Source organism: Ctenopharyngodon idella, chromosome 7 (genome assembly GCF_019924925.1).
Source record: "Ctenopharyngodon idella isolate HZGC_01 chromosome 7, HZGC01, whole genome shotgun sequence".
In the NCBI taxonomy this organism is placed as follows: Eukaryota; Metazoa; Chordata; class Actinopteri; order Cypriniformes; family Xenocyprididae; genus Ctenopharyngodon; species Ctenopharyngodon idella.
In genome coordinates, this window is record NC_067226.1 from 46,636,622 (window position 1) to 46,650,481 (window position 13,860).

The following is a 13,860-nucleotide window of genomic DNA, read 5'->3' on the forward strand; positions in this document are numbered from 1 at the left end:
CACCTGCATGTAGTTCCATGACTTCAAACATATTTTGAAGAATGTCCAAACAGTTTGGTTGACTTCCACTGTATGGACGAATAATACATTTCTCAGAGTATATTTGTATATGTTTAACAGAACAAAAAACAGTCAAACAGGTTTAGAAGGACATGAGGGTGAGTAAATGATGACAGAATTTAGGTGATCTATCCCTTTAAGCAAAAACACAATGAAAATCTGCAGCTGCTCCACCTGGTGTTGTAGAAGGGGACATTCAGGCTCTAGTTTGCAATGTTGTACAGATTAAATAGGAACAGCATTTGATACTGCCCTGAAATCCTCAAGAAAATTACTACATTACCTCACCCAATACTATGTTTATACACTATTGAAACTCTCCATTGAAAATATTTGCTCTCTGCACTCAGGAAATTGATACTACACATTAGTGGCCTTGGTTTTAAGGCCACTAATGGGGGTTGGGTGAAATAATCAAATATTTATCACAGTTTTCTCAATAATGAAATACATCACAGACTCAGAAACTACTCAAAAAGAAATGAAAGGTCCTACCTAAAATTTCCAGCACAACGATTCACATTTCAAGGACTGTGTTTTATTTGGACAATTATGTACATGGCACTGAAACAAATACATCAAAACAAACAAACAAACAAAAAAAAAAAAAAACAGCAGTTGCTCTGGGACTGTGACCAAAAATGCAGAAATCTTAAATGTGCAGAAAGCAATTTCCAAGAAACGTGATTTAAAATTTAAATCAACTCCTAAACAAACAATTTTGTGAATATTTGCTAGATGTCTGTTGTGTGTGTGTGTGCTGAAAAAAATATTGTATTTGTACATAGTCCTGGCAGTGTAAATCGGAGAAAAAACAAATTCAAGTTTCACCAAAACATTCTTGTAGCCAATCATCAAAAGGGGACGTATCCACTCATGATGCTCAAATAGGGGCGTATCAGCTCATGATGCCCAAATAGGGGGTGTATACGCTCATGATGCTCAAATAGGGGGAGTATCCACTCACGATGCTCAAATAGTGGGTGTGTACACGCTCATTATGCTCAAATGGGGTGTATACGCTCATGATGCTCAAATAGGGGGAGTATCCACTCACGATGCTCAAATAGTGGGTGTGTACACGCTCATTATGCTCAAATAGGGGACGTAAACGCTCATGATGCTGAAATTGGGGTGTATCCACTCATGATGCTCAAATAGGGGCCGTAAAACTCATGATGCTCAAATATGGGAAGTAAATGCTCATGATGCACAAATAGGGGTTGTGTCCATTCATGATGGGGGAGGAGAAAGAGTGAGCAAGCAGGACATTTGTAGAAAGACTTTAGAAAGAGAGATGGGTGAGATATTACCAAAGAGTAAAGGTCAGAGGAATATAATTTGAAAAAGAAGGGTTTCGATCAAGCAAGAGCTAGGACCCATGTTAATATTGGAAAAGCTTTCCAGTGCTGGAGAGACGTTAGAGAGTGGGAAATGCTGAGGTTGCTTTGTTTCTACTCGATACGCGAGTAACATTGGTTTTTGCTGTTTCACAGAACCAAGATATGCTGTTGTTGAATCTCAGCTGATACTTGTGAACACAGGCAACTGTTCCATAGCGTGCTTGTTATTTTGGGGGTGAAGCAATAAAGGGAGGTTTCTTCACCAGCTTCTTCGCAGTACAATGAAAAAGATTAGAACACCTCTCCATAAAAAACGTTGCGTTGACAGCCTGGGAATGTTCATGTTGGTCTGAACAGATGCATTAACAGCCGTTCATTCTAATTAAAATGTTTATCGCACCAAACATCTGAATTGGTGTGAACAGGCCTTAATCCTACTGTTTGACGGATTCCATTGTCGGGTACAAATTTTACACAACGTTCTTGGAACAGAATCCTGAAGGTTGGTCACTGTGACCACTTGCGGACAGTGCTTTTCTATATGAGCCAGTAGACTACCTGATTGTCTAAATCTCCTCCCACATGAAAGGCAGTGGTACGTCTTCTCTCTGTTGACTCTTTCATGTTTTGTCAGGTTTCCAGACTCAGTGAACCCCTTTCCACAATGTGAGCACTTGAAAAGGTTTTTCTCCAGTATGGATTCTTTTGTGCCGCTTCAACTTTTCCCGCAAACAGAGCATGAATAAGGCTGCTAATTTGAATGCGTTTTCAGCTTTTTCAGCAGCGACTCCAAAACAAATATTTTACCACTCATCACAGCCAAATGGCTTTTCTCCAGAGTGAAACTGCAGGTGAAATTTGAGAATTTGCCCCTGTGTGAAACCTTTACCACAAAGATGGCATGAGAAAGGCCTCTCAACCTGTGTGAATTTTTATATGATGCTTCAGATGTCTTCGTTGAGTGAAGCTTCTCTCACATTGAGGGCATGTGAATGGCTTCTCTCCAGTGTGAATTCTTATGTGACCATCAAGATGTCCTTTAGTTTGGAAAGTCTTTCCACACTGAGGGCAATTGTAAAGACACTCTCTAGTGTGACCTTTTATGTGAATATTAAGACTTCCTTTACGTGTGAAACACTTTCCACATTGAGGACATGCAAAAGGCCTCTCACCAGTGTGAATTCCTATGTGTTCCTTAAGGTGTCCTTTAGATATGAAACTCTTTCCACACTGGGGGCATGTGTAAAGCCTCTCTTTGGTGTGAGTTCTAATGTGAATATTAAGGTTTCCTTTCCGTGTGAAACTCTTTCCACATTGAGGGCATGTAAAAGGCCTCTCCCCATTGTGACTTTGTAAGTGGTCCTTAAGGTGTCCTTTACACGTGTAAGTCTTTCCACACTGCGGGCACATAAAAGGCCTATCTCGGGTGTGAATTTTAATGTGAACGTTAAGGTTTCCTTTACTCATGAAACCCTTTCCACACTGAGGGCATGTGAATGGCCTCTCACCAGTGTGAGTTATTATATGAGCCCCAAGGTGGCCTTTTTGTGTGAAAGTCTTCTCACACCGAGAGCATTTGTAAGGCCTCTCACCGGTGTGGACTCTTATGTGATACTTCAGATGTCCTTTTCGGGAGAAAGTCTTTCCACAATGGTGGCATGTGAAAGAATTTGTGGCTTCTTGATTGAAACCCCCATCTGTTTGTAAAGAAATAGTGATTTCTCCATATTTGAAATTGGGAGATTCTCGATTCTCCATTTCATTCTGTGTCCGATTTTCCTCGTTCGATTCCATCAGTTCTAAAATAAACATAGTAGCATATTAATAATCAATTCAAGAAGGACAAATGCAAACACTATTTGAATGCACGCACTGCATGAACTCAACCAATCAGCATGTTCAGCAGATTCCTGAACTTTGAAAAAGTACTACCTTGCGAGCAGGGACTTTCTGAGGGGGAAATTTTTACCCGGAACTTAGACCCTGGTCCTAGTGGTCGAAACACACAGAGTACCACCCAAAAGTCCCTAGTTTCTGGGGAAAGGTCCTGGGGTGGAAACGCGGCTAAATACGCAAATTCAACAGATGCAGTTCAAGTCTTTGTTATTCTACAGTTCTAAAGTTGTATAACTAAAGCCAGCAAATCTGGCAAACTGCCAGAAACTTTGTTACCTTAATGCAGTGGTCTCAAACTCAATTCCTGGAGGGCCAAGAATTGTGCTCTGCACAGTTTTGCTCCAACCCTAATCAAACACACCTGATACAGCTAATCACAGTCTTCAGGATTACTAGAAACTTCCAAGCAGGTGTTTGAGGTTGGAGCTGGTTGGAGCTAAACTGTGCAGAGCTGTGGCCCTCCAGGAATTGAGTTTGAGATCACTTCCTTAATGCAAGGTTGTCAAACTCTGTTCCTGGAGGGCCACTGTCCTGCAGAATTTAGCTCCAACCCTAATTAAACACACCTGAACCAGCTAATCAAGGTCTATTGCTAGAAACTTCCAGGCAGGTTTTTTGGAGCTGGCTGGAGCTACACTCTGAAGAAGCAAAGTTCGACACATGTGCCTTAATGGTTTCTCAGTAGTGATTACCAAGCAATTATAAATGGACACCAACCTCGTTGTTCCTCCACATCTTCATCATTCATTCTGCATGATTCAGCATCACTGATGTCTCCACTCTCTTCGACAAATTCCATCTTTACGACAGTGTCACGTAGAATGCGTTGTTACAGCTGGCTTGTACCAATTTGGCTCCTTTGATGGGAATGCTTCCAACATTTATTGGTGAACTGCTGTGGGAGTAGCTTCACTCCATATTGTGTTGTATGATTTGCTGTGTGGCATGGAGGACTACAGGACCAAACCTGTAAAAATAAATAACCAAATCCTTTTTTATACCGCCACCTGTTAACATGCAGCCAAATGACATTGTTACTTATGGCACTTAGGGCGTATGCTGTGTACCCCCCTCATGAATCACTAATGGATGTGCAGTACCCTTACCTTACCAACTCCGTCAATCCTTCCTAATTTGCTGCAATACCTGTGGGTGGATTCTCCCCACCTGAGGAAGTTATCTGTTTATGAGGCCTAGCATTGTGATACTCAGAGGGAAAGCTGATGTTACTGTCTTTACACTTGCATCTCCTTGGTCCACGTCTGCAGGTAGCATCCTTGCCAACTTGTATGTCATAGTAATTGTGGCAAGCAGGGCAGGGCCGAGAGCAGTGGGAATGGAGCGAGCTCGGTGGCGCAAGTGTTAATGAGCATCACCTGTGCTCCACACCGGTCTCGAGTCCCACGAAGGAGCTCCGGAAGGATAAAAGGAGGACTGCCGACAGTGGAAGACGAGAGAGGACCATGCTTGAATTTTATGTTGTTGTTTTGTTTTAGTTCACGGGCAGTCGTCCGTGAGGAGCTTCTGCTTTACTTTCATTTTGTTGTTTATGTTATTTTGTGATTAAAATTATGTTGAACGTTCGCCGGTTCCCACCTCAATCTTCCTGGGTTTCAGCACCACTGTAACAAGGTTTAAGTTCAGGGAAGAAGGATGCGGGAACCTGGTCCTCTCGTCATCACTCCTCCTTTAATCCTTCTGGAGCTCCTCCAAGGAATTTGAGACCGAAATTCGAAGCTTAAGTCAATGGAATGAAAAGTGTAGTGTGACTGCCCCTTTATTCTGATTTCGCAACACTAGCTGGGCCAGCTCAATGTAGTTTTGCAATAAGAACCATTCGGCACAATGGTAGAAAATCGACCAATGACATGAAATCCAAGCACTTGTGCTTCTCATCATGGGTTTCAGAGGTCTAAGAGCAGTTGGTAATATGTAAACTTGGGAGTATGTTACTCCCATTTTCAAATTTGCATTTGGTGCAGCCGCACCCAAGTTTCCTGCATCAGCACCAAGCTGCAGAGCAAGTATTTAAAAAAAAAAAAAAAAGTAATATGGCAATGGGGAAATAAAATTTCTGTGGCGGTGGGGTGAAATGGTCAGAAGAGAAAGTGTTTTAGTCAAAATTGAACTTGACCATATTACATCATGAATACCGAAATAAATTTTAAAAAGGGCATTATATTAAAATGTGTTGTTTATGTGGGTTTAATCGTGGTTGGGGAAAATGTGATTTTTCACTTGTACTTGTAGAACATTAAGGCCATGTTTCAACCTGGTATTATGATGCTTTTAGGTGATCTGGTTACAAGTGGCCAGCGCTAAATACAGATGGAAAGGGATCTAAAAAGTTTTGTGATTGGATCACTGAAAGCATCTACGGAGGAAGTCAAAAATGCATGTGACCACTTCAAATTTTTGTAGTGGAAACTTTATCCGTCCTGAACACATCCCAAACCACAGTAAAGCACCGCCTTCTTGCTGCCCACCCACTCTAGCATGAAAGAGTACAAAGATGTTTACATGGGTTGTAACATGTGGCGAAAGATTTCTTATAACTGCGCATGGGTCGAACGGCTGTGTATGCATACGAGTCAAATTAAGTATACTTTCCAAGGCTGCGTGTTCGACCAAGTATACCCAGAAAAAACAAGTATACCCAGGGCATCACTCGGAGGCCACTTGTGATCGGATCACCGAAAACGCATTTTAACACCAGGTGGAAACAAGCCATAAAAGGTTAAAAGTAGTCCACACAACTTGTGCACCATACCATGCAAAATTCAACAGCATGAATCAAAATAATAATCTCCATTAAACCAATAGAGCCAACCAGGTTGTAGTACTGCAAGATGGCGGCACCCTTGCTACAAATTCCCACTTTAAAAATTCAGACGGTTTCTTAACTTAAGAAGATGACTCACATGGACTACGTTCATAGTACATACATTGTCTTTTTGGAGCTTAACAGCCTGCGTTTAAGAATTGCCATTCTAAGGAAAATGAGCTGTGAGAACATTCAAAAACATGTAGAATAAACTCACAACATTAAAAAGTTTTAGAAAATGCACCGAAATGATCATTACAAAGTAACTATCTCTGTCCCTTATGTATGAATGTGCATTACTATATTATCAATGTTTAAGCTATTTAAAAAAAGGAACAACTATAAGCACTGCACATAGAACAATGCAATATTACTTACACATTCATTGTACATTAGGCTACTAACGCAAAACAGCTTTAATAATAGTGCCATGATACTGGAGCACATTTGTAAAAAAAAAAAAAAAAAAATTATACCACGTTTAAACGTTTAATATCAATTTATTCACCTGAAAACAATGCAAAATACTCACCTCGCTTTCTTCCTCAGACTGATGAACCAACAGTCCGCGGAGCATCCGTAGTGACGTCACAGCACGAGCGGCCCAAAAAGCAAAATTAAAGTCCCGCTTTCACTCAGCTTATAATATAGCCAAAATCATAATTATTCTACAATCTACAACTACAAAGTCACCAAAAGGGGCATGTTTTGGATAAAAATATATATATAATTAACTATTATGGACCATGACCTACTACTATGAAAAATAGTAATTTATAGTAAACACTATAGTGTTTTTGAACCATACTATAGTAATTGTAGTATAATGTATATATTATAGTATTTACAACACTTTGTTAATGAATGCTACAGCATACTGTAGTATTAACTATAGTGAACTGATCAACTCTAATAAATACTGTAGTATACTTTAGTTTTTACTGCAGTAAACTGTTTGTAGTATACCCTATAGTTGTAGAAAACGTAGTACAGTATTGGGTAAAGTAATTTGTTTATATTACTATAGTTGTTATATTACCACAGCAACTAGAATTACCACAACAAATTAATTAAATTACTATATTGTATGGTTCGAAATTATTATTATTATTTCATGTGGAAAAAACATACCAGCCTACAAACATATAGCATATACAATGAAAAATTAAATGCATTTGATTTATATTTTCGACAAATTACTGAGCAGTCATCTATTGAAATTTTATTTTATATATATATATATATATATATTAAATAAGAATAAAAAATTGTCATAAGAGACGCCGAACGACTTCCAACCGTAAGTACTATAGTAATTACGAACTTTAAATATTGACCTAAATCAGTCAAACGTTCAACTTATTTAAATGCCTGCAGTGACCATGAGATAACCGCCTTTTATCGATATAATTTATTTTAGTGCATACATAAATGACAATGAATACACATTAGGTGTTATTCAACCGACACAATATTTGAGGAAAACGCGATATATCTGTTACGGTAATGAGTGTGTCACCAGTCTGACGCACAGTGTTGCCAAGTCCGCGGTTTTCCCGCAGAATTGAGCTACTCTGCTGCCATAGGCGGAGGGGGATTTGTTGTGCAGACCTGGCAACCCTGCGACGCTGGCCATTCCGGCATGTTTTTATTTACTACTACAAAGTCGCCGAAATAATGTACGCCTTTTGACAAAGTACGAGCTTCGCCAAGAGTCCATTATGCTGTACTTAAAAACCTCCCAACTAAATCTGTGCAGACGCTGTTTCACAGAGAAATTGTTATGGAGAAGAGAACTGTCTACTACACAAAGTATTTTCTTGTTATCATTGAAATGTTTCTGCTGTACAATCATGTTACAAATGCCAATGTCATTATAGTATTGTCCACACTTATAGAAAATATTGTGATTAATGACTGTTTCTGTCTTTGTCTTCGAGTAAAAACATCAATAAAACGAGTTAAATTTACCAGAGAAGCAGCAAAACAGCTGCTTGAAGTGTACACAGTATTTTAGGTGGTTGGTCTGTAATGCTGTTGTTTATTTTTTACCCAGAATCTCACAATGATGCTTTTCCTCAGATCTATCAAGGACAAACCTTGCCCATCAAAACATTTTGTCACATTTCCCTCATGCAAAGAAGAATGCTGTATTTCTTTCACAATTTGTTTATTGTCCGTGAGTATTGTTTTTCTTTCTTTTTTCCTTTCCTTCTTGTTTTACAGAAATTTCTCAGTGAAAGTGAATTTTTGAAACATTTTGACCTGATAGAGCTGCATTCATAAGATGTGGTGGAACAAGAGGGCTGTTTGGAGGCCGTGGCAGTGTTCACCAGCAGACCCTGAAGGACATTGCAGAAAATATCAGAGAACGCAAGTTCAAAAGAATCGTGGTGATGGCAGGGGCCGGCATCAGCACACCCAGTGGAATCCCAGACTTCAGGTAAAGACTGTTGTCCTCTAATCCACCTGTGAGATGGTTGAGACTTTTCTCTAATCTTATTTCTCCCACAGATCGCCTGGCAGCGGTCTTTATGACAACCTTCAACAGTACAATCTGCCCTACGCTGAGGCCATATTTGAAATAAATTACTTCCATCACAATCCAAACCCCTTTTTCGATCTAGCCAAAGAACTTTATCCTGGTAATTACCAACCCAATCTGACACACTACTTCATTCGCCTGCTTCACGATAAGGGGCAGCTTCTCAGGATGTACACGCAAAATATTGATGGACTAGAACGAAGTGAGTCCACTATCCACATGTACATGCCTAGCATCTGTGTAAATCATTTATAAATGTTATTTACCTTTCATTGATTTCAGTGGCTGGCATTCCCCCAAAAATGCTGGTGGAGGCGCATGGAACATTTGCCACGGCCACATGCACAGTTTGCCGAAGGGATTACAAGGGAGAGGAACTCCGGGTAAGTATGGCAGCCAATCAGCATATTAGAATGATTTCTGAAGGATCATGTGACACTGAAGACTGGAGTAATGATGCTGAAAATTCAGCTTTGATCACAGGAATAAATTACATTTTACAGTACATTTCTATACACATAGAAAACAGTTATATTAAATTGGAATACTCCACAATATTACTGTGTTTAATGTATTTTTAATAAATGTATTTTTAATAAATGCCATCAACTTGTTTTAGCATGATTTAACAAATTGTTACCATGTTTTTATCATGATTTAGCTCATTGTTCATGTTTTAGCATGTTGCTATCATGATTTAGCATGATTAACACATTGTTAGCACGTTTTAGCATTATTTAACACATTGCTATCATGTTTTAACATGTTAGCATTATTTAGCACATTGATAGCATGTTTTTAGCATGATTTAGCACATTGCTGTTTTACCATGTTGCTAGCATTATTTAGCATGTTGGTATGTTTCAACACATTTATAGAATGTTTTAACATGTTGCTAGCATTATTTAACACATTGTTACCATATTTCTAACATGATTTAACACATTGCTATCATGTTTTAACATGTTAGCATTATTTAGCACATTGATAGCATGTTTTTAGCATGATTTAGCACATTGCTGTTTTACCATGTTGCTAGCATTATTTAGCATGTTGGTATGCTTCAACACATTTATAGAATGTTTTAACATGTTGCTAGCATTATTTAACACATTGTTACCATATTTCTAACATGATTTAACACATTGCTAACATGTTTTAGCAAGTTAATAGCATTTTAACACATTGTTACGTTGTGTTAAAATATACCATCAACTTGTTAAAACGTTAGCAAGTTGCTAGCATGATTTAGCACATTGCTTCCATGTTTTAGCAAGTTGATAGCATTTTAATGTTGTTACGTTAACAATGTGTTAAATTATGCCATCAACTTGTTAAAATATTAGCATGTTGCTGACAAAAGGTTTAATATGTTGTTAACATGGTTTACCACATTGCTACCATGTTTATAGCATGATTTAGCTCATTGTTAGCACGTTTTAACATAATTAACACATTGCTAGCATGTTTTAACATGTTAGCATTTTTGAGCACATTGTTAGCATGTTTCTAGCATGATTTAGCACATTGCTGTTTTACCATGTTGCTAGCATGATTTAGCATGTTACTATGTTTCAGCACATCGATTGAATGTTCTATCATGTTGATAACATTTTAACACATTGTTACTTTAATAATGTGTTAAAATATGCCATCGACTTGTTAAAACGTTAATAAGTAGCTAACATGTTTTAGCATGTTGTTAGCATGATTTAGCAAATTGCTACCATGTTTCTATCTTGATTTAGCTCATTGCTCGTGTTTTAGCATGTTACTAACATGATTTATCATGATTAGCATATTGCTAGCATTTGTTGGCATAATTTAGCACATTGTTAGCATGTTTTAACATGTTTGCATGATTTAGCACATTGCTGTTTTAGCATTTTGTTAGCATTATTTACCATTTTGCTAGTATGTTTCAGCACATTGATAGAATGTTTTAGAATGTTGCTACTATGTTTCTAGCATGATTTAACACATTGCTAACATGTTTTAACACATTGTTACGTTAACAGTGTGTTAATATGCCATCAACTTGCTAAAATGTTTGCATGTTGCTGACATGTTTTAACATGTTGCTAGCATGGTTTAGCACATTGCTACCATGTTTCTAGCATGATTTAGCTCATTGCTCATGTTTTAGCATTGGATTAGTTTAAATAGGATTTTATTATGTTGGCTTTGTCAAGCTATAATAAACCCATAATTGACTGATTTATAAACTATGGCACAACCTAAATATTTCACTGTGATGTGATAATGCATTTTTAAATATGGTATGGTTGTGAATGAGTGAAGCTCATGGAGTGGATGTCTCCCAACAGAATGATATCATGGAAGGAAAAATACCCAAATGCCCTACTTGTAAAGGAATCATCAAGCCTGACATTGTGTTCTTTGGTGAGGAGCTTCCTCAGCAGTTCTTCAGCTACCTCGCAGACTTCCCAATAGCAGACTTACTCATTGTCATGGGAACATCTCTAGAGGTGAGGAAAAGCTGCTGCGTCTGTTCATGAGCTTGTTGTAAAGATCTGTGCTCACTGAACGAGTTGCAGTGTGAGACCAAGACCATATTTTACATTTAAACGCACCATATTTTATGTCTGTGGGCCGTGTCTGGTTCGCATGGAAGCCCGTTTCAGCCACATAAGAAAAGTCAAAATTATTACATGCCGGTTTTGACTTTTACAGTTTTTTACGTCATTTACAGAATTTTCATTTTTAAGTCATGATTTCAATTTTTTTTAATCTCATAATTATAACTTTTCATCTCACAATTGACTTAGTGTGTCATAAATTCAAATTTTTTAAGTCATAATTTTGACTTTTTAAGTCATAATTTTGTTTTAGGTCATAATTTTGACTTTTATGTCATAATTATGACTTTTCATTTGCTAATTGACTTAGTATGTCATAATTTAGATTTTTTTAAGTCATAATTTTAATTTTTTAATCTTGTAATTTTCATTTTTAATCTCATAATTTTTACTTTTTAAGTCATAATTTTGTCTTAAGTCATAAATTTGACTTTAAATTCATAATTTCGACTTTTCATCTCATAATTGACATAGTATGTCATAATTCTCACTTTTCATTTTATAATTATGGCTTTTTAAGTCATAATTTTGTCTTGGGTCATAATTGTCACTTTTTAAGTCATAATTATGACTTCATCTCACAATTGACTTTATATGTCAAAATTATAATTTTAACATTTTAATTTCATAATTTAAATTTTTTTATCTTATATTTTTTACTTTATAAGTCATAATTTTGTCTTTTTAAGTCATCTCGACTTTTCATCTCATAATTGACTTAGTGTGTCGTAATTTTCACTTTTCATGTTATAATTATGGCTTTTTAAATCATAATTTCGACTTTTCATCTCATAATTATGACCTAGTATGTCATAATTTTCACTTTTCATTTTATAATTATGGCTTTTTAAGTCATCATTTCGACTTTTCATCTCATAATTATGACCTAGTATGTCATAATCTCATAATTTACTTAGTATATCATAATTTCGATTTATGTCATTATTTCGACATTTTTTTAAGTTGTAATTTTAGCTCTTTAATCTCACAATTTCAACTTTTTAATCTAATAATTTCGATTTAGTACGTCACAATTTTGACTCTTTATGTCATAATTATGTCTTAGGAGAGCATGTTTTTTTTTCTCCTTATGTGGCAGAAATGGGCTTCCGTAGGTTTGCCTGCATTTACGTAGTGAAGTCTTTGGGTAGTTCACAGTATTGCAACCACTAATCGATAAAATCATTAATAACTGATAAAGAAAATAATCAACAGCAAATTTGAGCATCGTTGAATTGTGTCTGCGCGCCGTGCGCAGAAAACATCTGCCAATCATGTCACTTTAACCCATTTCTATGGACAAAACGCTTCTGGAAAAAAGCGGAGGACGCAGACTGAGCTGCTGTGGGAAAAGTTGTCCTAAACGTGAGAAATCTTTACATTAAGCACTTCAAACAAATGCATATAGTTTAAAGCTTTGACAGACAGGCCTGCGTGTGCTGTTTAATGCATTCGAGATGTGTTTTCCCGGCGCTTTTTATGGTCGTATCCTTATCTATATATTCTAACCCTTTTTTGCACAATGCATAGCATAGATACATTCACTATATTTGTTCCACATATAGCAGTATACCATCTGCAGACCATTTTCAGAAATAGTCATTGTATTATGGAACCACATGACCAGCAGATGTCACTGTTGAGTCTTCTGGTTACTGCTTTTACACAGGCCTGTTTATTTGAATTGTCAGGTGGAGCCGTTCGCCAGCCTGGCCGGTGCTGTGCATGGTTCTGTGTCACGGCTCCTGATAAATCGAGATCTCGTGGGGCCGTTCGCCTGGGGGTCCCAACGTCACAATGACGTGGCTGAGCTGGGTGACGTAGTTAGTGGGGTAAAAAAGCTGGTGGAGCTTCTTGGCTGGAAGCAGGAATTAGAAGCCCTGATGAATGCTGGCGGAGACGAGGTGAGTTATAATCAATCTCTGTTCTTACATATATAAATCATACAGTAGATGCATGCAGATTAGTCTGCTGTACTCATGAAGTTTTGTATTCTATAAGAGTTATGGAGAAATACATTTTTTATGCTCCTCTTGCAGCAGCATCTATCATTTTTCATATATCTCATTTGCCAGAATGTTCTTCATGACCTTTATTTTAAAGACTAGTCCAGTTGACAAAACAGATTGAAGCTTAACTTTCCTTTTTTTGTTAGGAAATAGTCATACATTTTTATTCTCACTTCAAAGCCCCAAAAACTTGAGACCTTTAAAGTTTTTTCTGTCCTTCTCTATAGGCTTCAATTAACAAGGAGTGAACAACCAAATTTCATCTTGACATGAGATCTGGAGACCCAGAATGGGATTGATTGTTGGTTACCCCCCGTCGGGCCAATCATTGAGCTCTTTCTCAGTAGTGAGCATGCACAAGTGGGAGTGAGTTTCCTTTGTTAATGAGGTGTACTAATTAAACTGTAAATGCATGAATGTTTCATGAATCTGCATGATATGTGTATCTGACATTCAGCATCTGGCTCATCATTGTGTATCAGACATTGCCACCTTGAGGAATAAAGGTGAATAGCACTTTGAGTCTATTGTTGTGCAAAAAAAAAAAAAGTGTATATTATCATGTATGTATATATATATATAT

The 13,860-nt window shown here is 37.4% G+C and overlaps 2 protein-coding genes across 6 annotated transcripts; one reads left to right on the forward strand and one right to left on the reverse strand.

Moving 5' to 3' along the window:
* Positions 1–576: 576 nt before the first annotated feature.
* Positions 577–6,741, reverse strand: LOC127516674 (gastrula zinc finger protein XlCGF8.2DB-like). The gene is made up of 3 exons (XM_051901491.1): positions 6,656–6,741; positions 4,017–4,266; positions 577–3,202 (listed from the first exon to the last, which is right to left on the reverse strand). The coding sequence occupies exons 2-3, from the start codon at positions 4,096–4,098 to the stop codon at positions 2,319–2,321; spliced, it is 966 nt and encodes a 321-aa protein (XP_051757451.1). The 5' UTR covers positions 4,099–4,266; positions 6,656–6,741; the 3' UTR covers positions 577–2,318.
* Positions 6,742–7,713: 972 nt separating this feature from the next.
* On the forward strand, positions 7,714–13,799 carry sirt3 (sirtuin 3). Of its 5 annotated transcripts, none has more exons than XM_051901483.1 (8): positions 7,714–7,935; positions 8,206–8,302; positions 8,396–8,566; positions 8,638–8,870; positions 8,951–9,051; positions 10,996–11,157; positions 12,960–13,172; positions 13,505–13,799. In XM_051901483.1, exons 1-8 carry the CDS (start codon positions 7,845–7,847, stop codon positions 13,523–13,525), a joined length of 1,089 nt encoding a protein of 362 aa, XP_051757443.1. In that variant the 5' UTR covers positions 7,714–7,844; the 3' UTR covers positions 13,526–13,799. The 5 variants fall into 5 exon arrangements, with proteins under 5 accessions (XP_051757443.1, XP_051757444.1, XP_051757447.1 ...); XM_051901484.1 differs by lacking the exon at positions 13,505–13,799 and adding an exon at positions 12,590–12,633 and having other exon boundaries at positions 12,960–13,109; XM_051901487.1 differs by having other exon boundaries at positions 7,716–7,819.
* Positions 13,800–13,860: the final 61 nt, after the last annotated feature.